General features: G+C 42.1%; 1 protein-coding gene across 3 annotated transcripts; it reads left to right on the top strand.

The window, feature by feature from the left end:
• The first annotated feature begins 7,850 nt into the window (after positions 1-7,850).
• Positions 7,851-26,417, top strand: SPART (spartin). Of its 3 annotated transcripts, XR_015222569.1 has the most exons (10): positions 7,851-7,885; positions 13,524-14,347; positions 15,524-15,721; positions 17,592-17,696; positions 19,469-19,598; positions 20,383-20,577; positions 21,559-21,717; positions 21,796-21,886; positions 24,128-24,247; positions 24,848-24,885. XR_015222569.1 is itself a non-coding variant. In XM_086620962.1 (9 exons), the coding sequence occupies exons 2-9, from the start codon at positions 13,526-13,528 to the stop codon at positions 25,032-25,034; spliced, it is 1,887 nt and encodes a 628-aa protein (XP_086477088.1). In that variant the 5' UTR covers positions 7,851-7,885; positions 13,524-13,525; the 3' UTR covers positions 25,035-26,417. The 3 variants fall into 3 exon arrangements, 2 of the variants coding, with proteins under 2 accessions (XP_086477088.1, XP_086477093.1); XM_086620962.1 differs by lacking the exon at positions 24,128-24,247 and having other exon boundaries at positions 24,848-26,417; XM_086620967.1 differs by lacking the exons at positions 17,592-17,696; positions 24,128-24,247 and having other exon boundaries at positions 24,848-26,417.
• Positions 26,418-27,037: the final 620 nt, after the last annotated feature.

Below are 27,037 nucleotides of genomic sequence, written 5' to 3' on the forward strand. Positions count from 1 at the left end.
TTCCCTGGGTCTTCTTTTTTTCCCTTTTTAAAAATGGGGCTATGTTTTTCCCTTTTCCAGTGTCGTGGGTTAGGCTGAGTCCGTCAACCAAACCCACGCAGCTCTCCCAGTCCAGTAAAATGGAGAGGAGAGAAAAAAATGTAATAAAAGAGCTGAGGATCGAGACAGGAACAGAGGAGCACCCACCAACCACGGTCCCGGGCAAAAGAGGCTTTTTCTTAATGCAAAACTATTTATTAACAGCTACCTAGAAAGAGAAAAGCACACAAAAACGGTTACTTAAGAGAATAACGAGAAAACAAGGCCAGGTCTTAAAACCAACACCACTCCCCCCCACCTTTGCCTCTTCTTCCCAGCTCTACCTCCTCCCCCCAGCGGCGCAGGGGGCAGAGAATGGGGGAGTGCAGGTCAGTTCATTCCAAGTTGTTACTGCCGCTTCTCTTAAAGGAAAAGGAGTCCTTACACCGTTGTCCCTTGCTCCAGCGGATCCCCTACTCACGGCGAAGGCGTGAATCCTGCCCGCTGGGGGGCAAATCCTTACCCCATCGGATTTGCCCCAAGTGCGGGCTTTACCAGTCCTGGACTTTTAAGGAGCTGTAGCCACTCGCTCTGGCGTGGGTCATCAACAAACTTTAAATGTGCTCCGGCGTGGGTCGTCATGTCGACCTTAAATGCGTCTCCGTACAGACTCTGAATGCGTAAAATGCGTAAAATGCGTAAAAGTGTCTCTACCTGTGCCCATGATTCACAATAGTCTCAGGCTTAGGCATCTCTTTCCAACGTGGGTCATCCACTGGTTGCGAGTGGGTTTTCTGCTTGCTCCACCGAGGACTGTTTGTTAGAAGGGGCCGCTCACAAGGGGGACTCAGCCGCGGCACACGTTGTTCCGTTCCATCTTCACTGACCTCTTAGCTGTGTGGCCGTTTCTCTTAGATTTCAGTCCTATCTGGGTGAACTCGGCCCGGTGGGCGCCCCGGCAGCGGGGCTCTCCCCGAGTTCCCCAAGTGGCTCCGCCGCCGCCATCCTCGACGGAGCGGGCACCGGCATGGAGCGGGCCCGGCCCGGCCAGGAGCCGGGAGCGGGGGCCGTGCCCCCCTCTCCCCTCTCCTCGCTCCTGGGCACAGGCACACCTTTCCGGTTCCTTTGTCCGACGTAAATAGGGCAATTCGCAGAGGCGCCGATTGGCTCAAGCCCCGAGGGGGACGGGAGTCCGGTCTGATGGGCAGCTTGTGCCACCCGGACCTCCCCCCCCCCACTTCAAACCATAACATCCAGTCATTGGGAACTTCACCAGACTGCTATGACTTCTCAAATATGATGGATAGTGGCTTAGCAACTTCATCCACCAGTTCCCTCAGGACCCACGGATGCACCTCATCAGGTCCCATGGACTTGTGCACCTTCAGGTTCTTTGGCTGGTCTCAAACCTGATCTTCTCCTACAGTGGGTGGTTCCTCATTCTCCCAGTCCCTGCCTGTGCCTTCTGTGACTTGGGCTGTGCAGCTGTGATAGAGGGATAGGTATAGGAGTAGGCATAAGACCATATAAAACTATATTAGCTATTATCTCTATGGATAGGTATAAGAATAGGCATAAGACTACATAAGACTGTGAAATACATAGCTCTGTGAAATGTTAGAAGTTATCAAATACTAATCCCTGCTTTGAAACACTAACTACCCGAAAAGAAGGCCGGTAAAAGAGACAAAATAAATGCTAGTAAGGTTGTAACTCGTGACCTGTAGGGAGAAAGAAAAGACAAAGAGGAGCGATAAGGACTAACAAGAACTAACATTTGTCTTCAAACAATAACAAGTAGGAGACAACCAGATGTCCACTCAAGGCCAGGCCAGGCTGGGAACCAGTTTGGTTCTGCAAGCTCAGCCAAAACAGGAATTCTAGAGAAGAAGTGAAAAATACACAGTGAGGAAGACCTACGGTCTTCATCCTGAAGACCCTGCCCATGACCACCAGGAGGTGTGTCGAGGAGTAGCCTGAGGCGTATCCTGAGGCAGGGGCTATGGAAATGATCTCCTGGGAGAGACTGCCCTTTTGGGGAGGGGGTTATGAGTATGTCTGTATAAATACAAGAAAACTGCTATGGCAGGTGTGCACGTTTGTGGTGGAGCGATCCCCCGTGCACCCAGCGCTGCAATAAACATACCTACTTTACAGCTTTCCAAGTTATGGAGTCTGTTTCCGCACATCAGCTGGAACTCTTGCCAGTGAAGACTGAGGCAAAGAAGTCATTGAGAACCTCAGCCTTCTCCATATCCCAGGTAGCCAGGTCTCCTATTTCCTTCCAGAGAGGGCCTATGTTTTCCCTAGATCTCTTTTTATCACTGACATATCTATAGAAGTTTTTCTTGTTGTCCTTGATGTCCCTGGCCAGATTTAACTCTATCAGGACTTCAGCTTTCCTAACCCGATCTCTGGTTGCTCGAACAATTTATCTATGTTCTTCCCAGGCTACCTGCCCTTGCTTCCATCCTCTGTAGGCCTTCTTTTTGTGTCCAAGTTGGTCCAGGAGCTCTTTGTTCATCCATGCAGTCCTCCTGGTGTTCCTACCTGACTTTCTCTTTGTTGGGATGCAGCGCTCCTGAGCTTGGAGGAGGTGATCCTTGAATATTATCCAGCTTTCTTGAGCCCCTCTTCCTTCCAGGGCTTCATCCCATTGTACTCTACCGAGGAGATGCCTGAAGAGGCTGAAGTCTGCTCTCCTAAAATCCGGGGTAGTGAGCTTGATGAGCACCCTCCTTGCTCCCCTAAGAATCTTGAACTCCACCATTTCATGGTCACTGCAGCCAAGGCTGCCCTTGAGCATCACGTTCCCTACCAGCCCCTCTTTGTTGGTGAGAACAAGGTCCAGCAAAGCACCTCTCCTCGTTGGTTCCTCTACCACTTGGAGAAGGAAGTTATCATCAATGCATTCCAGGAACCTCCTGGATTGCCTATGCCCTGCTGTGTTGTCCCTCCAACAGGTATTGGGGTGGTTGAAGTCCCCCATGAGGACCAGGGCTCATGAACGTGAGGCAGCTCCTATCTGTCTATAGAGGGCCTCATCCACTCGGTCTTCCTGGTCAGGTGGCCTGTAGCACACCCCCACTACTATGTCCCCTGTCCCTGCTCTTCCTTTAATCCTGACCCATAAGCTCTCAGTTGGCTCTTCATCTGTCCCCAGGTGCAGCTCCATGCGCTCCAGCTGGTCTTTGACATAGAGGGCAACACCTCCTCCTCTTCCCCCCTGCCTGTCCTTTCTAAAGAGCCTGTATCCTTCCATTCTGACACTCCAGTCAGAGGATTCATCCATTCCACCATGTCTCTGTGATGCCAATAAGATCATATTTAGTGATTACACACACACAAATGCCTGCTCACAGCGAAAGGCAGGAAAAAACCTTGCTTAAGATGGCTGCAGCCTGGCAAGCGGCCAAATGCAATGCGCAGATGACACCTGAATCCACACCTATATCTTTGAATTGGTAGAGCCTCCTCCTTCCCAGGGCCGTACTGTTAACAGTCAGGTTATTCCATCACCCTTTGGGAGTGGGCATCTCAGATGAGATCTTCTCAGGAGCCACCTGCCCTTTCCAGATGTTTCATGGTTGTTTACTGTCTAGGTTGTTAAGTGCGTTAGCCCTGCCTGTAGTTTGAGCTTATGAACGTGGCACATCACGCGTTAAAGACGTGTTCTTGCACCTTGACAAAGCACCGGTTCACTCTGAGGTCAGTAGCCAGCATAATTTAAAAACCTGCAATATTCCCTTCACCAGACAGCTGTTACTGCCATTTCTTCACCTGGCTTGAGGACAATTTATCTGCAAGTGATTATGGAGTTTGAAGGCAGAAAAAAGGTAATCATCACAGTAAGATCATCTGCTCATCTACCACAAAGGTTTTTACTGTCGTTACAAGCTGTAGAATAATTATATATTCAGTTGTACTGACAAAACAGTGATTTATTGTGCTTCCATCAGTGTTTTGGGGGCTGCTGACTAAAAGCACTCTGTCTCCACAGCATGATTCCCATCAGTTGTTTAACCAGGTTACAGTTGTACTGGTGTTTGGTATTAGTGAATGAAATTTATTTGCATACTAGTCAGTGGTTTTGGAGAATTCTCACGTATTTTTTATTTATAGCCTCATACCCTCCATGTTTGCTAAATTCTACAGATCATTTTGAGATTCCTCAATGATTTTACTGTTGAAATGACATTTAAATAACTTGGCTATATGCTTTTATACCTAAATATATATATACACACAAATATTGCCCAGATCATGTAGAACATATTTGTATGTTATTAAAGCAAAAAAAAAGGAGATATTTGGGGAAAATTATTTTTGTGAAAGCGCAGACAAAAATTAAGCAAGCCCACAGTGGTTTTTCAGATTGAAACCATTAAAGACGTAGCTCACAGAGTTATCATTTGCGAATGAGGATGAAGACTGCTGCAGAACAAACACGCAGTCTGATTTTTGCAGACTCGAGTCAGGCAGAAGCGGTTTATTTCTACAGCTATGGGAGAGAACGCGTAGCGACAGAGGTTCAGCCTCTACCGATGCGAATTCTGACTTAAAGCAAAAAAGTCCTGGGGCTGGTATCAATTTACAGCAGACGCCAGCTGCCCTGTGAGGGGTCCGGATAAGGCAGAGCAGCATACGCATGGAAGGAAGCGTTGTCACGGCGGACATGCCGGTGTGCTCCCACCAGCTCAGAGCACACAGCCAGGCAGACGTGGTGTACAGCTGTCCAGCTCATCCCTCCCTTGCTTGGAATGCTGCTGTGCCTTTCACCACCTTCTAGGCCTAGAGAGGCTTGCTTCCACGAAAGAATGTTGGTAAAGGGGATTATTTAGGCCTGTTCCCAGAAAATGCTGAGCTACTGAAAGCGGGGAGCTCGCTCTGTCGACCGATAAAAATGACAGAAATGCTTCTTCTTAGGAGGCGTCCTGCCAACTGATCTGTATAAACCACCTGCAGCTTCTGCTCTTACAGAAATAACAAAACAATCTACCATCACCTCATCACTTACATCTCAAGACCAACTTGTGTTCAGCAGTCTTTCAGCTGATTTTTTTTTAATCTGTTTCTACATTCTGATTAAACCATGTATTTAAGAAGGAATCAAACTGAAGTAGGAGAGCTCTGAGGTGAAGAATTGGGTGTTGTTCCTACTCCTCTCTAGGAATTCACTGAAGGACACTGTTTTGACTGGTTTGCGTTTGGGGTTTTTATATGTTTGAGTCCAGCATTTATTTCATAGAATCACAGAAAAATGTGAGCTTGAAGGATGTCTGAATGTCATCCAGTCCATTCCTGCACCCAAACCATGGCCAACTCTGAAGCTACACCAAGTTGCTCAGTCTTCTGCAGTTGTGTTCTGCACACTTCAGAGATGGAGGTTGCACAGCCTCCCCAGGCAAACCGTGACCAGTGTCTGACCACCTGCATGGTTAAAAAAAAAATTTAAAAGTCCTTCCATTGACTTGAAACACTGCTTGAGAGTTTCGCTTTCTGTTGTAAAACTGTTTTTTTAGTTCCTTGTAAGTCTCGCGCATATCCGCATAACATAATTCAGTGTCATCCAGTTACCTGAGTCTGACCTATCATCTGTTTAAACCAATGTTTAGGGCCCTCTCCAGTAGCCCAAACCACATATGCCACCCTCATCCATCTGCATATTAATTCATAGATTCATAGATTTCTAGGTTGGAAAAGACCTTAGAGATCATCGAGTCCAACTGTCCCTAATCCCCATTAAACCATATCCCTAAGTAGATCGTCCACCCTATTCTTAAACACATCCAGGGATGGGGACTCAACCACCTCCCTGGGCAGCCTATTCCAGTGACTGACAACCCTTTCAGAGAAGAAATACTTCCTAACATCCAACCTGAATCTCCCCTGACTAAGCTTATACCCATTTCCTCTTGTTCTGTCACCCATCACTAATGTAAAGAGCCCTTCCTCTACCTCTCCACCATCCCTTCTCAAGTATTTGTAGGCTGTTATCAGGTCTCCCCTCAGCCTCCTCTTTTCCAGGCTAAACAGCCCCAACTCCCTCAGCCGCTCCTCATAAGTTTTATTTTCCAGCCCCTTGACCAGTTTAGTCGCCCTTCTTTGGACTCGCTCCAGGAGCTCAATATCTCTTAAAGCGAGGGGCCCAAAACTGGACACAATATTCCAGGTGCGGCCTCACCAGTGCCGAGTACAGGGGCAGGATCACTTCCCTATTCCTGCTGGTTACACTATTCTTGATACACACCAATATCTCATTGGCCTTTTTCATTCATATACCAATGTTGTCATCCTTGTTGTTGTTTGAAGAGAGGAACTCTCCTTGATTGTTGGACGGCTTGTTTCTCCTCCAGGTTGTTCTCTGTTTCTTGTCAGTAGAGAAAAGACTGAAGAGTGGGCGAGCCAGAAGTTGGTAACACAGTACTCCTGGGTAAAAGTTGTGCTAGAAACTACAATGTGTGAGAAATTGCCAGAGATACTCCAGAGCTAAATGAGGCTAAGAGGCAAACCCATCTTCCAGGACCTGTGCTGGACAGGGCTGCCACTAGCTAAATACAATGTTTATGATTAATTTCTTATGGTCTGTGGTCTGTGTGTCAAAGTTGATTCACAATCAGCATAGACATAGCCAAATAACGGTACCTGAATAAGCAAGTTAATTAGCCCCAACAGGGCTTATTGACCGTGACCATGTTCAGACCTAACACGGTCTGAAATTCTATGTGAAAGTCATATTGCAGATTTTTTGGTATTGATTATGAAAGTTGCACACAAATAATATACTGCCAGATTATAGTCAGAAATCCTGACTATATAGTCAGAAATCCTAATAGCTGTTTCACTGAGAGTTTTGGTGTGTCCGTGTTCTAAGGCAGGTGATGGAAATTTAGTGAGACTGGTTTTCTTTCCGTGTCTCACAACGCCAGCGCAAAACTGCATCTCCTCCCTCCCACAGCTCAGAAGCTGGTACCCGGGGAGGCAGCCAGCCCCACCTTCCCCGGATTTGGAAATGAGCCTCACCTTGGGACAGCCAGCCCTGCAAACACGGCATCCCTCCCAGCAGAGGAGTCAGTGGTTTTGTCACATTTACAGTAACAGTCACAATGACATTTGAAACTCGTGACATAAAGGGGGAGACTTACGAGCAGTTTTTAATGAATGACAGTTTTTAAGCCTTTTTTCTTCCATTTTTTTGAATATTGGAATCAGTTACGTACCCAGAAGGCCTGGTCACAGTGAGACACCCTGGCGTTTTTCCCAGCGCCAGCTCTGACGCCCGCTTTCGGGTGCCCGGCGTTTCCAGCTGCACCTCTCCCGCTCCCGGGCTGCTGACAACTCCCGGCCGCGCCCGGTGCCGCAGCCGCCGCCGCTCCCGGGGTGGGACAGTGGCGGGACAGCGCGTCCTCCTCTTTCCTGACAGGACATCGAGTCGGGGGAAGACAGGGATCACGATAACCGATATTTACGAAACACGTTTTATTAATTAAACAGCGGTTACTGAGAGAATCGAGCTGACGTAACTGGAGCACCCCCAGCGCGCACCTGCGCACCGTTTCTCCTCACGCCTCCCGACCCCGCTCCGCAGACGCCCCTGCCCGGGGTCTCTGTCACCGCACCGCGGGCGCCCTCCCGGCCCCCCCCCCCCCGCCGCAAAGCCCGCATCGGGGCCGCCGCCTCCCAGCCGGCCGCCGCCAGCGCTCCGCTCCCTCAGCACCGGCCCGCCCGCCCGCCCGCCTCCAGCGGCGCTCCGTGGCGTCACGGCCGCGTGCCGGCGGCCCCGCCCGCTGCCGCCTGACCCGGGAGGCGGCGGCGCAGGCGGGCCGCGGCGCGGCGGGGCTCGGCTCGGCGAGCGGCGACTTGCCCGGTGAGCGCGGCCGCGGCGTCGGGCCCTTCTGGGCTGGTGGGGGCTTCCTGCGGAAACGGGTGGGCGCGGCTTCTCCCGGTGAGGTGGCCTGTTTGCCCGGGGCGGGCGAGCGGGAAGCCGTGGGGTGCGCACCGGAGTGCGGCGGCCGCCTCGGCTGCCCTTAGGCAGTGGCGGGCGGTGTCCCGAAGCGAAGGCGGCGCTCCGGTCAGCGTGGGGCGGGAGTAGCTGAGTGAGCGGCGGGGAACCGGGACGCGAGGCCGGGCAGGGCCTGGTGGGTGGTGACAGCGCCCGGGCGGGTCGCGTCCTTTCGCTGCGGAGGCGCCTGGGGCCGGGCGGCAGCGGCGGAGCCCCGCATCTCCGCGGAAGCCCGCATCTCCGCGGAGCCGCCGGGCTCACTCGGAAGGAGGAGGGAATCCCGGAGCCGCGGGGCGAGCGGCGGTCGGTGGGGCGAAGGTGCCGCCTCACCAACGGGAGCGAGCTCTGGTGTCGGGGAGAGCCGGGGGAGCAGCGGGGAGGGGTAGGGTTAAGGCCGGGTTGAAGTAGCCATGATAATAAATAGTTTTTCAGTGCCTCATTATGGAACCGAGAAGTTATTTGTCAAAATAGTTTGGAAAACTGCTGCTTGTACTTTGTCTTTTCTAAAAGGTTCGTGTCAGTTTGGGCTTAAGTTGGTTGAATATGGAAAAATCTGTTGGCAGTGATGGGAAGCTGGCAGGCACACAGCTAATGGGAAAGTATTAAATAGCAATCTTACGTAACACTGAATTTTCCGTGATGTTGTGAGACTCTTTGGCCACAGAATGGTAGATGGTGACGGTGTCTTTGTACTTCAGTGCTGTGAAAAATGCAAGTCCTGGACGGCACAGCTACGTGACGGAGGGAACTATCTGCCCTACTGGTTTTTCACTTTCCCTTTTAGAGAAGTGCCAAGTAGGTGCTCAAAGCCTAAAAGCCCCATGTTGAGAGTATGTGATGGAAACCCACACCAAGGAGTCAGGAAGAAAGCATGTTTATTTGGATAAAAAAGGCTTGACGCAGCAGTAGTACCAAGAGGAGGAAAATTAGACGTGCTGGCTGAGTGGATGTAGGTGCTGGGATCCTGGCCTGAGAAGGTGATGTAGGTTGAAATGGCAGAAGATGGGAGTTCACTGAAGTCTTTAATAATTTTAACAGAGTAAGAATTACCACCTTAGGTCAGATTGCTGACTTTCTCTTTTGTCTAGTCTTTGATGATATCTAGCTTTAGGTGCTTAAAAATTAGCAGTAGGCCACCACTTAATGAAAAATCTAAGGGCTATTTTAAACAAACTAATTTAAATAAACTAAAAGCAAAAACCTGTAAATTTATCAGCAAGTATTTGGCTTGTATTAGTTTAAATCTTCTATCATGTTCCTTTTAATTCAGTTTTTTTCTCTAAATTCTTGAAAGCTACTAATACTTTTAAATTGCTCTTTCCCTACAGAAATAAGGCTTAAACAATTCTGTCTGCCTGGTAGTTCTCCTTCCTCTTCATCTTTGAAATCAGTGACTGATAGAAAAACAGTTGACATACAGGAAGAGCCCTTGGATTAAAGGGTTTGTTTTGGGTTTGCTTTTCCTCCTCTACACCCCCCAGGATTCAAAAATAGTGAGTTGGAAAGACTGTCCTGCCTCTGTCAGTCAGGATATTTAATCTTCTTAATAAGCTTTAGGCTTCATGTTTACCTTCCAGCAGTGAGATCTACCATTAAGGTGTATTTTTTTTTTATATATACATTACTTTTTAATGAAGTGAGGTTTTCTGCTTCAGAGGAAGGATGGTCAGCCAGATAGTTGAGATGTTAGCTTACAGTATCAAATTGAACTCTTAATTTCCCTGTTGCACTGTAGCTTCCCTTGGATGAGTCACTTAAAACCATCGAGTACATCTGTGCTGATAAACGAAAAAGGCTGAGGAATGAGCTCAAGCACTGGATTGATCTGTGATTATCTACAGTGTCTGTTAACTCTTTTTTTTAAGCTCCATTTTGGACCAGCTTTCTCCAAGCCAAGTTCCTCTAAATCTTACTTAGCACTAAGTAGTATAGATCTGGGCCAATCTGTACCAGCCATAGGACCAAAAGTTGGTTTGTGGTGCTCTCATATTTAGTACTATACACTTTGCCATTCATTCCAGCTTTAAAACAGAGGAAATAAGACTTTACATTGTATGGAAATGAATTTCAGATGAATATCAAAGCATACAGGGCAGTTAAATACTATATTAGGATTATATACTAAAAATAGTAATGATCAAGGATCTTCCTTGCATATGGTCAGATTGCCACTTAAATGTTCTGTTTCAGAGAATATTCCTTCTTGTGTTGTGGGAGAGCAATCCAATTGGCTTATTTATAGCATCCATTATTTTGTATTAATTTTAGTAAATTAATAACAATGAATTAAATTCAGCTCTTCAGACTGGCTTTTAATTATCTTGTGTTTAAACTTAAAATCTACTGTGAATTCCATTTCCAAGTGTTTTGCCACCCAAATGCATAGTTTGATGGTAACTATACTGTACAAATACTGCAAACTTGGGATCTTTCAAACAATCAGAGAGGAACTGTAACACTCTGGCTTTTCTGAATTGCTGAGCCAGCCTTGTATCTCTGCCATGCACTAGTGCTGTGTGTACACTGATGGTGCTGACATTTCCATTTACTTACAGACCTTTTCTAGTGTTAATAAAGACTGAGCTTTAGCAAGAACAGTGGTGTTAACTGGTGTTAAGTAGTGTTTCCCTGCCCATGGCAGGGGGTTTGGAACTAGATGATCTTTGAGGTCCCTTCCAACCCAAACCATTCTAGGATTCTATAACAGTATGATGAGCGTACAGTGAATGGTAAATTAATTCACTATTAAGTTGAAATGTGGATATGACTTTAGGATTTTACTTGATGTCTCTTCTTGTTCCATACTCACAATCACTAGCAAAAGAACTATTTATAATCTGTAAATAGCTTCCCCCAATAAAAACAAATCAAAAAACATGGGGCAAAGTAGACTATGGTACTGCAATTGTGTTTACACAAATGAATTGTTTGCTGAAGAAGGGACTTGTTACAGAATTGGATTCACAGGCACAAAAAATGTCAAAACGCTTCACTTGTGCTCACAGAGAAGTAAACTGTGATGTCAGGTTGAACTCTGTCTGCCTTTCTCAGTCTTCTAAACGTTTTCTGTGTTTTGGAAACCTGCAATAATTTTTAAATCAGAGTTTTTTACTGTTAAATTGTTTTTCGTCTTTATACCTTTCCTACAAGGAAAGTGGATTTTTCTTTAGTAAATACAAGTGTTGATACAAGGTCATGTGATTTTGCAGTCCCTAGAGTATTTTGCTAGCAAATAATTTAACTACGCGTATCTTAAATGGTTAATGCCTACATCATAAAATAGATGACATGGTTAAGTATAACCTTTCATGTAAGGATCCAGCTATATTCACAGACTTGTTAGTGTTCTTTCCAATTATTTTCATTATAGTTGCTGTTGTGCTGGTCAAAAACATGCTTATAACTTCTAAACTTGATATCTTTGGTGGTTATTAAATTTACGCTTTTTCTTGTGCCGGTGGTGTTCTTCAGCTTAAATGAAAGATGCTGAACCTACTGGCAGCAAGTGACTGCAGTCAACCAGAAAATCCTCCTCTAGCCCAAGATTCGTTTTTCTGCCACGTGACGGGGAATGGGCAGTGAGCCTGGTGGCTTGAGGTGCTGGTGATCCACTCCGCGTGAGAGGCTTTCTCAAGCCATCCCTGTCATATTCCTGGCTACGTGTCTGTCGTTGGACTGAAATCACGCATCTTGTCTTTTGCATGAAATTGGATTCTGCCGCATCGTGAAAATACAGATGTGTTCCAGATTACATGGCACTTCTGTCATGCGACTGCAGATGCGTCAGTCACATAAGTGCTATCTGCATTTTCATCACAAAGGTTGTGGGAGTAGCACACGGCATTCCATCTTTGCCCCTTTAAGATGTTTTCATGACCTGCTCTTCTTAAGTTTCTCTGTTTTTGTTGGAGGAGGGGAATCATATTTTCCAGATTATATATATTTTTTTTACTTTATTAATAGACTAAAACAACAAGAAACATTAAATAAACTTAAATATAAGTACTATTTCAGGATTTTATTAAAAGTTTGGATTTCAATAGTTCTTTTCTTTTTTCCTGATTGACTTCCTTCTTTTCATCCAGTATATTTGTAGAGACTAATGCAATCTCTTAGCCTTTGGTTTATTGGCTTGGTAAGCCAAACATACCTCTCTCTAGGGAAAAGTAATTGATTCACCAGAAAAAAATCAGTAACCTTCTGCACACCTCTTCCTGTTCTGGTGCAGCTTTCTTGAATGTGGCTCAGCATTGTGTGAGGTCTCAGCGGTGCTGTGTATGGTGGCATTAATACTTCTGTGTGTGTAATGAAAGTATTTTTATTTTTGTATTTTGAATTGTATTTGCCCCTGTGTTCTCTATAGCTTGCTATCATAGTGATTGACAGGTGTCTCTAGATTTTTCTCCTCCCATTGAGCTTAATCGTTTTTCTTGCAAATGCAGGCTCTTTCATTTTTATGTAGTATCCTATTTTTGTTGTCAATAACCATTATTCTCTTCTGGTATAATAACTTGTTTTTTCTGAATTGACAATACCTCTCAACACTGTCAGCAAAAAATTTCACTGGATTTTTTTTACACTGTGTGTTATAAACACTGTCTTAGTCCAAGAACGATTTGTATTTGCTGCATTTGGCCAAGACTGAAGACCTGCATTCAGTTAAAACAGTGATTTTATGCATTTTAGAGTTCAAATAAACCTATTGGGTTCTTTTCCGCTCCTCAGTTGTTGAAATATACATGAGGTAGTTTGAGGGATACAGTCCAAAATAGTCATTAAACTTGCAACCTTTTATATATATTGTTACTTCAAGTTTTTGTCACCTGGGGAGCAAGGAAGGGAAAACACAAGTTGTCTTTCTTGCTTTATAAGCCCTGTAAAGGAAATAAGTAATGCCTTAGTTTTGTTTTGTAAAGCACAGCTTTAACTGCTCAAAATATTTCGTCCCAGTTCTGTGCATTGATGTTAGTTGAAGTTTATGAAAATTTGTTTAAATCCGTTGAGTGCTTTCCCTTAAATTATTTAAATAAAAATGTACTGAGTTTGTAAATTCAACTTTTATTTAAATAGACAAAATGTTAACTGAATTTTTTAATATCTTAGAGATTTTTTTGGAAAGTATTATCAAAAGTAAAGTTACATTTTTAAATTATTTTTTTTACTCTACTATTTGCTACTGATCTTAATATTTTTTAAGATGGAAAGTTTAATATCAGGCATGTCTGTATTCTTCTTATGCTTAACTTTTTAAGAAATACATGTCTGTGATGTAACTAGATGTGATGGTTATAAATTCTTTGCTTCCTTGGAAACGTATTCTAAATCTGAAGATTAATAGGAGATAATCACATCTCAGACACTGTACCAGGCAACTAGATAGCCTTCTGCTAATACATGCAGTATGAGCATCATTAGGAACCAATTAGAAGGCATTTTGTTCTAAGGTAAACTTTGCTTGGCTTCATCTATGAATACTCTTACTAATTTTTATTCCAATTTGCAGTAATGGAACAACTGCGGGATCCAGTTATGCAAGAAGATGCAAACATTAAAGCTATCAATGAAGAGTACAGGAAAGCCTTTATTTTTATCAATAAAGGACTCAATACAGATGAACTGGGTCAGAAGGAAGAGGCAAGAAGTTATTATAAGCAAGGGCTTGACCACTTGCTCCGAGGACTTAGCATTCCATTGCAGGGTGTAGGGTCCCAATGGGAGTCTGCCAGGCAAATGCAACAGAAGATGAGGGAGACCCTCCAAAACGTTCACGCTCGACTCGGCATTCTAGAACAAAACGCCCCACCTGTACAAGCAAGTCCTGATGTGATGGACGCCCCTGCTGGGGTGCCCAAGTTGTACCCATCTATTCCTTCCAAAGAAAAGCCAGAAAGACCCCCAGCCCCCAATTCTCTGTTTGTACCAGGTCAGCCACCCGCAGCAGGTGGAAGTGTTGCCACTGGGAGCCAGGGGCCAGTTCCAACTATGAGTCCTTCATCTGCAAAACCTCTTTGTCTGCCAAACGAAGCACCTCCTGCCTATACTCCTCAAGCTACCGATGGCCATTTTACTGTGTCTTACGGCACAGATTCTGGGGAGTTTTCTGCTGTAGGAGGAGACTACTACAGTAAGTGTACTCAGCCACCTCCCCTTGAAAACTTGGGAGTGGATGCAGACGAGCTGATCTTGATTCCCCAAGGAGTACAGATATTCTTTGTGACTCCTGACGGGCAAGTTAGTGCTCCTTCATATCCTGGATATCTACGTATTGTGAAGTTCTTGGATACAGATAGTGAGATGGCACAGAATCGTCCACCTGCATTTCTTCAGGTAACAGGAAATTAATTTTCTCCTTTAATTAAATTTCAAGAGCTATCATAAAACTTTAAAAGGCAATCTTCTTAAGTTCTTGTTCATCTGACCCTAAATCTCTGTGTGATGATATGAAGGATGTTATAGCTGTTGGAAAAATGTTTTTCTACAAATGTACGCTTTTAAGACTTTTTCTGTGAAAACCACCTCTGTGTCTTCCCAAGGTTGTTGAGTGCTGACTGTTCTGGTGAATTCCTTTTTCTAAAGGAGTTGACCTAACAAGTCTTTTAATTTCATAAAGACTAAGGGAAAGTCTTATATGAAATTAAGGAACTTCCCTTTCCTTACTTAGAGAAGACATGTTGATTCACCTATTGTAACATGTCAGTGTAAAATATCTTGTGTGCTACCCACTTCAGTCTCAATTAGTGGTAAGGTTTTGCAGTTAGGACAACTGATAATTTGGAATTTGAGGGCCCGTGTGAGTCCAGACTCTGAAATACCAATACAAAAGATGCACTATTTGCATTTTTCAGTCCATGATTGCTTCATGTGGGCATGTTCTGTAATGTACACTCTGTTTCTGATCTGTTTTCTGACTTTGAGTCTCATTTCTGTGCTAAGATTGGCTTTTGGAAGTCTCATCAGTGACAGGGGAACTTGGAGGAACAAACAAAAACTGCTTCCTGGTTTTGGGTCTGCTGATTCACCTCCACTGATGTTATCAGTCTTCAATAGTCAGCCAATGACAGCCATATGTTCTCTTTATCTTGTCGTATAAATCTGTCCTGAGATCTACAGGAAATTACAGATGCTGTGAATGCTGACTTGTTGGGCAGTCCATTTCATCTGCTTCTTTCTACACCTGGGCCTCAAGACGAGACCTCAGTTAAGAAGCTACCAGTCTGAATTATAGTCCTGTGAAAATTAGCATTTTCTCTATTTTAGACTGCCAGAACTAATAAAGAATGGTATTTCCACAGTCATGTGGGTTTTTTTGTTGTTGGGATTTTTTTGGGGTTTTTTTTGTTTGTTTGTTTTTGTTTTGTTTTGTTTTTTCAAGATGGCCTAAGGCCATTATTTTTCTTACTAAGCTTTATGGAAAATCAAGTTTGTGATGCTTATCAGTACATTCTGCCTGCCTTTCTTTTTTAAAAGGATCCTTTAACTCCTTTATGTTCTTACATCTTCTAGGTTTGTGACTGGTTATATCCCCTAATGTGTAACCAGTCTCCTGTTCTGTGCTGCAATACTGGAGTCTACATGTTCCCTGACACGATGTCTCAGATACCAGGATCCTATGTGGGAGTAGTGTTGTCTTCAGAACTTCCAGCAGCTGACAGAGAGCTGTTTGAGGATCTCTTAAAACAGATGTCTGACCTTCGGATCCAGGTAAATTCCAGGGCCACCTTTTTAAAGCTAATAAGGAAAAGTGGAAACGATCAATGTATTCTCTCATCTACATTTAGTTATGTAAAACTGGAAAGTTCTGTGTCTTGCTTGGTAAGCTCACCAGTGAGAAACAGGTAAAGTAGCCAAGATGAAGCAACCTAGTAATGAAACTGTAGAATCATAGAATCATAGAATGGTTAGGGTTGGAAGGGACATTAAAGATCATCTAGTTCCAAACCCCCTGCCATGGGCAGGGAAACCCTCCACTACACCAGGTTGCCCAAAGCCTCATCCAACCTGGCCTTGAACACTTCCAGGGATGGGGCAACCATAACTTCTCTGGGCAACCTGTTCCAGTACCTCACCACCCTCAATGCAAAGAATTTCTTTCTTATATCTAACCTAAATCTGCCCTCTTTCAGTTTAAATCCATTGCCCCTTGTCCTATCACTACACACCCTTGTAAAAAGTCCCTCTCCAGCTTTCCTGTAGGCCCCCTTTAGGTACTGGAAAGCTGCTAGAAGATCACCCCGGAGCCTTCTCTTCTCCAGGCTGAACAGCCCCAACTCTCTCAGCCTGTCTTCATAGGAGAGGTGCTCCAGCCCTCGGATCATCTTCGTGGCCCTCCTCTGGACTCGTTCCAGTAGCTCCATGTCCTTCTTGTGTTGGGGACTCCAGAGCTGAACACAGTATTCCAGGTGGGGTCTCACGAGAGTTGAGTAGAGGGGCAGAATCACTTCCCTCGACCTGCTGGCCACGCTCCTTTTGATGCAGCCCAGGATACGGTTGGCTTTCTGGGCTGCCAGTGCACATTGCCGGCTCATGTTGAGCTTCTCATCCACTAGCACTCCCAAGTCCTTTTCCTCAGGGCTGCTCTCAATCCATTCTCCGCCCAGCCTGTACTTGTGCTTGGGATCGCCCCGACCCACGTGCAGGACCTTGCACTTGGCCTTGTTGAACTTCATGAGGTTCTCACAGGCCCACTTCTCCAGCCTGTCAAGGTCCCTCTGGATGGCATCCCTTCCCTCCAGCGTAGAGGAGGACAGAAGGCTCTGTGAGATGGGAGGACAGAAATTTTAAAATACTAAATTGTAAGCACAAAGAGGAATTGGAGAGCATTTAGTATATTTTCTCTATTTTTTCAAATGAACATATGACCCAAAATGAAACTTTGTGTTCAAGAGAAAGCGTGTTTTTTTCCTCTGGGTGTGGACAGACATGCGCACACTCTCTGTGTAGTTTTGATGATACCATTCTTGGAATATTGTGCCCAAACGTGTTTGCAGTTCAAAAATGTTAAGCCGCTTCAGAGAAGACCTGTGAAAATAGTGTGTACCTCAAAAATCTGCCTTCAAATGGAATCTTAAAGTAGATAAATCTTAGTGCCTTATTGCGGTAAGATATTAACAGAGAGAGAAAAAAACGTCTAGCAAAGGTGCAGTAAGACACAGTGACTGGAACCGAGTTGAAAAGTCTTACCGTAAGAGCATTTCAGGAAGAATGGTCATCAATAACTACTGAAAAGCTCATAGCAAGATCATTTCCTGAAAGACAGACTCTTGTTGAATCACCAAGATTTGAATGCAGTGACGATGAAGGACCAGTTCGTAGCATGCTGTCTGGGCAGAGTTCTGTTACGTTATAAATCCTGTTGAGTTCAGCAGGGAATTTCACTAGCACAGGAGGCCACCAATTTTTACTTAAAAAGGGCAAAGTATTACAGAATTATGGGATGTTTCAGTGCAGGACTTACTGGATAAACTTCTGTTATCTTTCCTGTGTAGAAGTAGTTCAAATTGGATAGCTCATTGGTTTCTTCTTGTCCTAAAATTCCATGTTTTTGTTAATGTTCCCTGATACAACATCACAGGTGCCAGGATCCCATGAGAGAGTAGGGTTATCTTCAGAGCTCCCAGCAACTGAGAGAGCGTATTTTGAAGATAAATTTAAACAGCTGTCTGGCCACAAAGTCCAGGTAAATTCCAGGACAATGATTCCAAAATTTTATAGTTATTAAGAAAAAAAATAAAATTGTCACTGAAATACCTGTTAGAGCTGCTCAGATTCCAGACTTGGTTGAAAGCAGCAATGTATGCTGTGCCCTGCAGTGTTTGGGTTTGTTTTTGTTTGGTTTTTTTTGTTTGTTTGGTTTTTTTTTTGTGTTTTTGTTTTTTGCTTGTTAAGAGCTGGTTCAATAACTGCAGGCTACCACATTTTGCAAATCAGTAGCAGATTTCTGGAGTTTTTAAAACTTTGTGAAAGAGCACAAATCTTTCAAATCCTAGTCTGATGGCCATTTAATGTATGTTTTATATAGTACTCATGAGGATCTAATTAACAAGTATATTTAATGTAATTATAGGACAGTCACCTATCTTATTAGAGAACCCATTTCTGCTCCTTAGCAAAGTCCTTAGAAGTCTCATCGAATGTTTTTCTACATAGTGACTCAAACTGTGGTGTAACTAAATTATATCTGGAGCATACTTTTTTTTTTTTATTGGTGGTTTTCTTAGTTATAGCTGTGTATCAAAGTCATTTCTCTTCCCCAGCCCCCAAATTGTTTTGGTCACATGCTAAAGATATTTCTTAAACGTGAGATTTTATACTGCTGTCAAGCAGTAATTGATGATATCATACAAGTCAGTGATGATGTTAGCCTAGCAACTTACCAAGACTTAATCTATTCTTTTCTCTTAATCTTGGTTTGGTTTTGTTTTACTGCAACAGCCATCTTTGTGCAATACCCTATTTTTATTTCCAGTACATATTTCAGAGGAATCTAAGGATTCCCTGCAATATCAAATACTATTCCATATTGTGTATTCTATTCTGTTCATCGGTTTCATCTCTGAATGCTTTCACGTAGATTCTTCTAGACTAGACAAAAAGGTTTTTCTTACTGTCCCTTATTAACTAGCAATGTTTTCAATTACTGAAATATTTATTTTTTTACTTTTACATTGGAAAAGTCTTAAAAATAGAATCCTAAACAACACCTAAACCTATTACATTTTTTTCTTTCTCTAATTAGCATTTAATTACACATTGTCTGTGTACTATGTAAAGTGATATTACACTTTAGAAATACTGACCAGAGTGTGGTGGTGGTCGCTATGTTTGAATGCTTAAAGTCTACTCCAGAAACTCTAGTGTTTGACATGGAACCACACCGAACCTATCCACTCAACTTTAAATGGAGAGCAGTATCATGCACAGCTTGATGTGTTCCTTGGCTGTGCCAGTCTACAAAAGCATTGACAGCATGTAGAATGAATAATCTTTATTTTTTAATTTGGGAGGGAAGGATGAAGAGCAAAACAACCAGAACAGCTGCCTTCTTTTAGTGCAGCTGGACTGCAGTTCCAATACTCAATAGCAGAGTTGACTTCTCTCTGAGAAGAAAAAAATGATAGATGGACAATTCTCTTATCTTTTTTGCTAGTTAACTTGTACTGTAAGTTTTCCCTCTTTAGTTACTTGACTGTGTTGGCATGCAAATATTTTAATTGTAACTGGATTAAGAAAGTGTACAGAAAATGCTGAGCTGTCTGATAAGCTTTTTTTGAATGCATCGCGTTTCTGTGCAAAAGTAATTGAATCATAAATTTCCATTGAGTTTCTGTATGCTTACCCAAGGAATGCACACCATTAGTGTTTTCTGATAACAGATGTGTATGGTCTAAACCAGAAATCCTGATGATATGTTGCAAAGTAAATTCTCAGATGTTTACTTTCACTTGTTAGCCTTCAGAGGCCTCTAGTGATGCCGTTAACTTGCCTCAGACTGTACGTATCCAACCTCAACCAGAAGGAGCAGAAAATCAGAAAGAGTTGCCAGAGTGGAGTGAGAAAGTTGCCCATGGAATCTTGTCAGGTACTGTTGGAATAGGAGGATTGTGTTGAATATAAACCTCTGTGAGTAGCATTTAAACAGTTGTTTCACCTAAATGCATGTGTGCTGGTAGAAGCCGAGTGGTCAGAAGTAGTTGTTCACCAGTTCCAGTTGTAATCACCTAAAGGATACTTTGGTGGGCTTTATAAAAACCGTGCAGAATTTAAATCCATTGCCAACAGTCTTGTTCACTGCAAATGAGTTAGACCCCTCACTTGACTGTATGTTAGGATGTCACCCTCTGTGACTCAAACCACTGTGACAGAACAATTTTACTCCTGTGTAAGCAGCTATATTAAAGCAGGCATCTATTGTGATTTCTGCAGATAAACATTTCTTTTTTCCTCTGAAAACCTTTGGAATATACTAATGACCACCAGCTGACTGTAATAAATACAAATCTGCTAGGAGGGCTAGAAGATTGGCTTGTACATTTTCAGAATGTTAATAGCATTGAGATGTGCAGTTCTGTCACTTCTGACTCAGATGGGGCTTAGATATCTATTAAAAAACCTGCGTATCTGTGTTAAGCTTACATTTGGATGAGGGCTGGCTGTATTAAACTTGAATTGAAAAAACATGGGTGGTGTAGGAGCAGAAATTGTTACAAGAACTCAGGCTGGCCTGTTTGGGGAACAGTATAATTGCAAACTGTGTAATCAGGAACGTTTCTTAAGTCAGTACTGCAGAGACAGAGGAGGGAAAGCTGTAGGAATCATAGTCTGTAAAATTGTACATTCTAAGAAAAACAATTTTTGCCTTGAAGGTGCATCTTGGGTAAGCTGGGGCCTAATAAAAGGAGCAGAATATACTGGTAAAGCTATCCACAAAGGAGCTTCTAAACTGCGAGAACACATTCAACCAGAAGAAAAACCTCTGGAAGTCAACCCAACTGTGGCAAAGGGGCTTCATGTAGCAAAACAGGCTACTGGAGGAGCTGTGAAAGTCAGCCAATTCTTAGGTAAAAATTTCTGTCTCATAGTATATTATATTTTTGACTTAAATAATAAATATTCTGTTAAGTAAGACATGGTTTCTCTAGCCAGTGAACTAGAGGAGTGACTGACCTGATGAAATCCAAAGATCAGTGGTTCGTGCCTAGCTATCTCCTGCGAGAGACATGCTTTAGGACTAATATTCATTATATAGCCTCTAAGCATCTTTTTCTTTCCTTAAAGAATAATCTGTACAGTCTTAAGTTTGGCATGTTTTTCTAAGCTTTAGACAGTTAATTCAGAGGGGTCTCTCTCTTTCTTCTTAAGGTGATAACTATGTATTTGAAAAGCTGCACTGTCACTGGTTACTAACGTGTATGTTGTATTACTAGAGAACGTGTGTGTGCATGTTTTTAAAGTCTATATTAGCCTATATATAAACTTCCAGATAGAAATGGCTTGGTGTTCAGAGGTGCTTGGTAACCCCAGCAGCTTGCAGTAACTTCCTTTTGTTAGTTATTTGCACTAATGTTTATATTTCATGTCTAGTGATTCATCCAAGTTTAAAAGCAAACTGTGCAGGATGTTATAAAATTACTCTGAAGAGCTGGAATGATTGTAGTAAAGACTTCTCCAGAAGACAGGTCAGGAAACAAACACAGCTCATTCCTTATCTGCAAGTTGTGAATAACAAAACAATGGAAATGGATTCTTGAAATTAGAGTGTGACACATATATCTACTTCTTATGAAGTGCTTTTTAGCCATAAGATCAATCTTACTTATTTCTTAGGAATTGGAGCTGTGCAGAATCTGAAAAATAATGTTGCTTTTCTATCAGTTGGATACTTAAGCCTGGATTAAAGTCTGTCTTTCAAATAAGCATATTTAAATAGAAGCAACACTTAAGACTTCAGTGAAGCTTACTTTTAATTAGGAGTAAGGACTTTTAAAGAAAGATGTTCTGTGTTCTTACTAAATAATGTGCATACTTTTGTTTTGTGGTAGTTGAGGGAGTGTGTTCCATAGCGAGCTGTGTCGGAAAGGAGCTGGCTCCACACGTGAAGAAGCACGGCAGCAAATTAGTTCCAGAATCCCTGAAGAAAGATAAAGATGGCAAATCCACTTTTGATGGTGCTCTGGTGGTAGCAGCAAGTGGAGTTCAAGGTAATAAAAATTGCTTGTGCTTTTTTAATTGCATGCTTTTCAATGCTACGAACTCAAATAAGCTGTTTGTTCTTACAGGGTTTTCAACAGTGTGGCAAGGTTTAGAAAGTGCAGCTAAGTGCATTGCTAAGAGTGTTTCAACTGAGACTGTAAAAACTGTCAAATACAAGTAAGTTATGTTTTTATTGGTTTCATCTTCTACAATATACTGTCATTGTGTTTGAATACTGGCAAAAAAAGAGCTTATGGAAGTGCAGGGGAGCTAACTGAAATACCTGCTTTGCTCTAATCGTGCAGCACATGATAAGCTGCCAAGTGCAGAGCAATGAGCAACTCCTGTAAGTAAAAATATGAAATGAGTAAATGATTGTGGTGAGTACTTTTTTAGCCCTCTTCTGGAAGTATTACAGCTTCAGGCGATGTTACAAATAATGCTCAGATTTGTATCTGCTCTACAGTATAATGTCATTGTGAAAAAAGTTACTGGTTTAAACCTCTCGGCTCTGATCCTGAATTTATGTAAACTTAGCTAAATTTAAGAAAAACAGAAGAACTTCATCTGTCAGCAGGTCTAACTAAAGCAAGGAGGTACAAAACCCCAAAATTGTATATGGAAATCTAAGGCATAAATACCAATAATAGGATAGCCTCGACTTGCAAAATACAGATATTCCTAGAAAAAGATAATGGGGGAAGAAGACAGCAGCATTTGAGATTAAGGTGATGCTACTGAGATGATGGAAAGAACAAAATTGAGTTCATGTACTGGAAGATGCTGTGGAGAATAAGGGAATATTTTGAAATAACTGCAAAACATATGAAATATACCTATTCCACTTTTCTTGAAGGGTGTAACAGAAGCGGAGAGTAAGCAAAAGCATGTAGGTTAAATGGAATTGGTGGTAAGTGTAGCAAAAGAGATATTAAAAAAGAGGACTGAAAGTGCCTCCGGGCTGCTAGCAGAAGGTTACAAAGTAAACATCAGCATACAGTACCAAGTGGATTGGCATTCAGGGTTGTGTTGTGATGCGTTTCGATTAGGAGGCTGGATAGTGAAGTTCTAGTCACTGGTGCTTTATTGCTAGTGTTTGTTTTCAGTAGGACAGTCAGGAGGTACTGGTGCTCATTTCACATAAATTCACGTTAATGTTTTTGTTTTAGATATAAAAATAGGAAATATGGAGATCAGCAGTCAACAGCCACTAACAGTGAAAAACAATAAGTAATTAATTGTTGCAGTTAGTTACAATACAATTGAAAATATTTGATATTTGATCTTTAGAATCTATCTAAATAAACGTATTAAAACTCTACATAGTATCTCTTTTGGAAGCTGGTTTTTGGTTTAGTGACAAAGATTTCTGCAACTCAAAATACTTCAGTGAATGAACTAAATTCCACTTAGTGGAAACCAAGCTAAATGAGCATCATCACAGTGTCTCTAAATCAACAAAAACCTTAGCTAAAACTTGGCTACAATATCTTTGAGGATGGAATTATAAAGAGATGCTCATCATACGTGTATGTTAATCAGAATTGGGGGAAAAATCAATTATCAAATATTAAGACTAACTGTATTGGATAAGCTACAGTCTTACTTTAAATGAGGGTGCTGTTTTACTGATGTTACATAAAACTGGTTTATGATTTTACCTGAGGTGAAAATAACTAATCAAATTGATAAATACTGCACTTTTGCTATGAGATTAATGCTGTGATCTGCAAATCAGATGTTAGTGATTCAAGGCTGTTGCTCTATCGGAGAATTAAAAACAAAACAAGAAAAGCACCAATTCTTTTTATTCAGGTTCACTCTTGGTTCCAGCCACTATGCCATGGCTGCGGTACTGATAATGTGATAGATTATTTTTATTTTTTTTTAGATTTTTTTGATATTCTGTGCTTCTCTCTAGCCTTATGTTGAGGTCCTCAAAGAATCTCTGGTCATAAGAAGCACAGGGAAAAATTAACTCCGCTAGCTGCTGGGGTTCTGATGCTGCCAGAAATACTTCCCTTTGGCCTGGTTTGTCTGACTACAGTGCTCTCTGGGGAAACGTCTGACTGCCCAGAACTGCTGGAGTTACTGCTCTTGCTGTACTATTGTCCCCCCTTCAGTGTGCTCTCTCTGCTGTAGTAGATGTGTACCTTTCTTCACACTTGAGTAATTAATATGAGACTGCTGACTTGTCCCTTAAAGCAAAAAGAGGCTGGACCTACAGCCCAGTGGAGAGACCAGAGGTTTTATCTCTTGGTAATTTTCAACAAATCCTCAAGATAGCTTTGAGCGTTTTGGGGTTTGTTTAACTTTTCTGCCCCCTCGCCTCTTCCCCTTTGCCACTCTGTTGATTCCACATTACTTCAGATAATTTTCACTGCACTATGGATTTTTTAAAATTTTTTTTTTTTTTAGGAACCTTGGTACCTCCAACATAAGAGCATAGCTGTGTCAGCAGTTCTCTCCACCCAGGAGACCTGTTAGACTGTCTGGGTTAATTTGCTGGAGTACAATGGTGCACTACCTCAGTGAAAGGTGATAAAGGACAAGTACTAACCAAGCACTAGTCTGGCAGTGGTGGTACTAACTGAGAAAAGGCATGCCTGAGGTGATTCTGGTCCCTTTTTCTGTAACGGGTGTGAAGGCAGAACAGTGTTTGCTCTCCCTCCTCCTCAGTGCTGCCACCCATGGTATGGACTGAGAAGGTTTAGCAGCTGCAGGGGTCTAGCTGTGAGGACTTAGGCAGGCAAAGAGAGCATACTAGGAGTTTTACCTAAGAATGTAGGTGAAAAAGTACTTAGGGGTTATTGCACACAACTCCGCGCCCCCTTATGGTTCTATAAATAAGCCTTCTCCTCTCCTCTTCGAAACTAGAGGACAAGGAGGGAGAAAGATTGGAAGGGTTTTTGAGAAAAAAGGGCAGAAGCATATTGGTATCTTTAAAGAGTAATGCATCCGATAGAGGAGCAGCCCTTACTCAAATGGCTTGGTAACTTCTGATTTTATTCTTTAGACATTCAGGCTGTGTGCTTACTGTTTGTTCTTGGTAATGCTTAAATTTTTGCTTTCCAAAGAATTCTAGTGAATAGAACAATACTAAGTATACGTATCTACAAAACTGCTATCTTTCTTAAGGTATGGAGACGATGCTGGCCATGCTACAGACAACGCTATGAATTCTGCAATCAACGTTGGTGTGACAGCATTTAACATTGACCATCTTGGTATCAAAGCTGTTGTAAAGAAAACTGCAAAGGAAACTGGCCATGCTGTGTTAGACGAATATAAAGTATTGGATAATGAGAAGAAGGATAAAAAATGAAAGCAATGAAATATTTCTCAAAGCCTTACATTAGAGGTGAAACTTCCTATTTAGAAGTAACTACACTGCTAATTTGCGATTTAACACAAATCACACTGTGCTTTCAAGCAACTGTTACTTTTACATTTTCATGTCACGTTAGGGAGGGCATTCATAGAAGGAAAAATAAAAGTTGTCTTACCTGCTTGTTCTGTATTGAACAGTGGTTTTAAACAACTGGATCAGGGCTTTAGAAAACTGGAAGAATATGAGTTTGCAATTACTAAACTTGCCTCTAAGCACTTTTTCAAAATATAATATGGAATAATAGATTCATATAGAAATACTATTGTGAATATTTTTGTAATACTTTATATTTGTAAAGAAGGTTAAGAGTTAGATTTACTGAAACGGCCTTGTCTTATTTAATATGCACTACTAAAATAACCTTTGTGTTTCATTGTTTTGTGGAGAATTTCCCTTTTCAGCTACCATACAGTTAATCTTATCCAAAGTTCATGTTAGAAGAAATGAAAGATAAACCTCAGGTAAACAGCAATTTATTCCCTTTAAAACTATTTTTTTCCATCCAGCATATAAAAAAACCAAAGATATCAAGCATTTCTAAAAGAGGGTATTTACAACTCTAGAAAAATGTGTTCTCATGTTGACTCCATAAGGAATATACAAAGATTCTTTGAAATTGAGATTTTTATGTAGAGAGGATAAGTATTTTTTTTTCATAAATTAAAGTTGGTGGGTTTTTTTTTGTAAAAACATTCTATAGAGGACACTAGGAACTTCTGTGCATTCTGTGCTTTTCAGCCAATCCAGAAGGATTCAGAGTATGTATCGTGGCCTCCTAATGGAAGACATTATGTATTTGCTTCAACAAGTAGCTCTAACAGTCAGCATCTTTATTCCACTAAATTCATAGTTGCACAAGGTACGTCTTTAGAGGGTATGAAGACAAGCCCTTTTAATGAAGTGTGTGGAATAGAATAGATACTACTGTGTAGGTTTTTCATCCTATTCCTACTGCAGTGTGAAATAACTCCATACGTAGAACCCTTGAGATGATTTTACACTGATTTAACAGTTCATTATTGTGTTCTAAGGCTGCTACACAATTCTAATATTGGCTGCACCTGCAGCAAACAGAGAACCATCAAGGTACAACTTATCTCCATTTCATGTAAATGGAGAAAGTAACTATAAATGGTTGTTAGCAAATGATATTTGCATCAGACAAAAAATACAGTAACCACTAATGGCTATTAGAAGGGTAATAAGTGCACATTTGGTGGTAGGTACTGTAGGTGTGTACTTAGGGTGAGAAATGTGAAACAAAGGATCTAACCACTTGAAGTGTAACTGATTTATGGAAATAAAGTTGAAATTAACATTGGGTAATCTGTGCTTGGCCTTTTTATGATGTGAGCCTTCTGTACAGATCAGAGAGTGGAAAGAGTGGGACTTCTGAAGTAATAACAGGAACGATATTGGAGTACGTCTGTGACAGAAACAAGCTCATCCTTAGCTTAAAATATTTCAAACTAAAAAGGTCCCTCAAAAGTAAAGTATACTACAACAATTTCTGTTACTACAGTCTGTCGCTTGTCAGCAAGTGTAACCAGCTTGAGGCTACTAAAGACTTCACACTAGCAGAAGCATTTTTATTGTTGTGACCTGCATTTACAATAGGGATGTTTGTATCTTCCTTCTCCCTCCCATTTTGGTTTTGCATATAGCTCATAACCTTTAGTTTCATTTATAAACCACCAGAATGACAAGTTGTATTAAAACAATGGTTAAGATCAAAGTGTTAGTCTTCAAGAGACCAAGTTGCAGCATATTGAGGAAAAAAAAAAAGATTTAAATGCCATTGGTCTCAAGCAAGCATTGTCCTGTTCAGCCTGCTGTTGTTCTCTTCACATCTACTCAGTCTTTCAAATTTGTCTCAAAGGAGATTAAAGCTATTTTTTTTAAATAATACCTACCCCATTTTACAGTTTTTAATGTGA

This window comes from Tauraco erythrolophus, chromosome 1 (genome assembly GCF_009769465.1).
Source record: "Tauraco erythrolophus isolate bTauEry1 chromosome 1, bTauEry1.pri, whole genome shotgun sequence".
Taxonomy (NCBI): domain Eukaryota; kingdom Metazoa; phylum Chordata; class Aves; order Musophagiformes; family Musophagidae; genus Tauraco; species Tauraco erythrolophus.

Excerpts from the sequence above, each read along its gene's own strand:
- SPART (XM_086620962.1), top strand. The coding sequence starts at position 13,526 with ATGGAACAACTGCGGGATCCAGTTATGCAAGAAGATGCAAACATTAAA. Across the intron at positions 15,722-17,591 it reads TGTCTGACCTTCGGATCCAG|GTGCCAGGATCCCATGAGAG; the intron begins GTAAATTCCAGG and ends ACAACATCACAG. Across the intron at positions 21,718-21,795 it reads AGCAGCAAGTGGAGTTCAAG|GGTTTTCAACAGTGTGGCAA; the intron begins GTAATAAAAATT and ends TTGTTCTTACAG.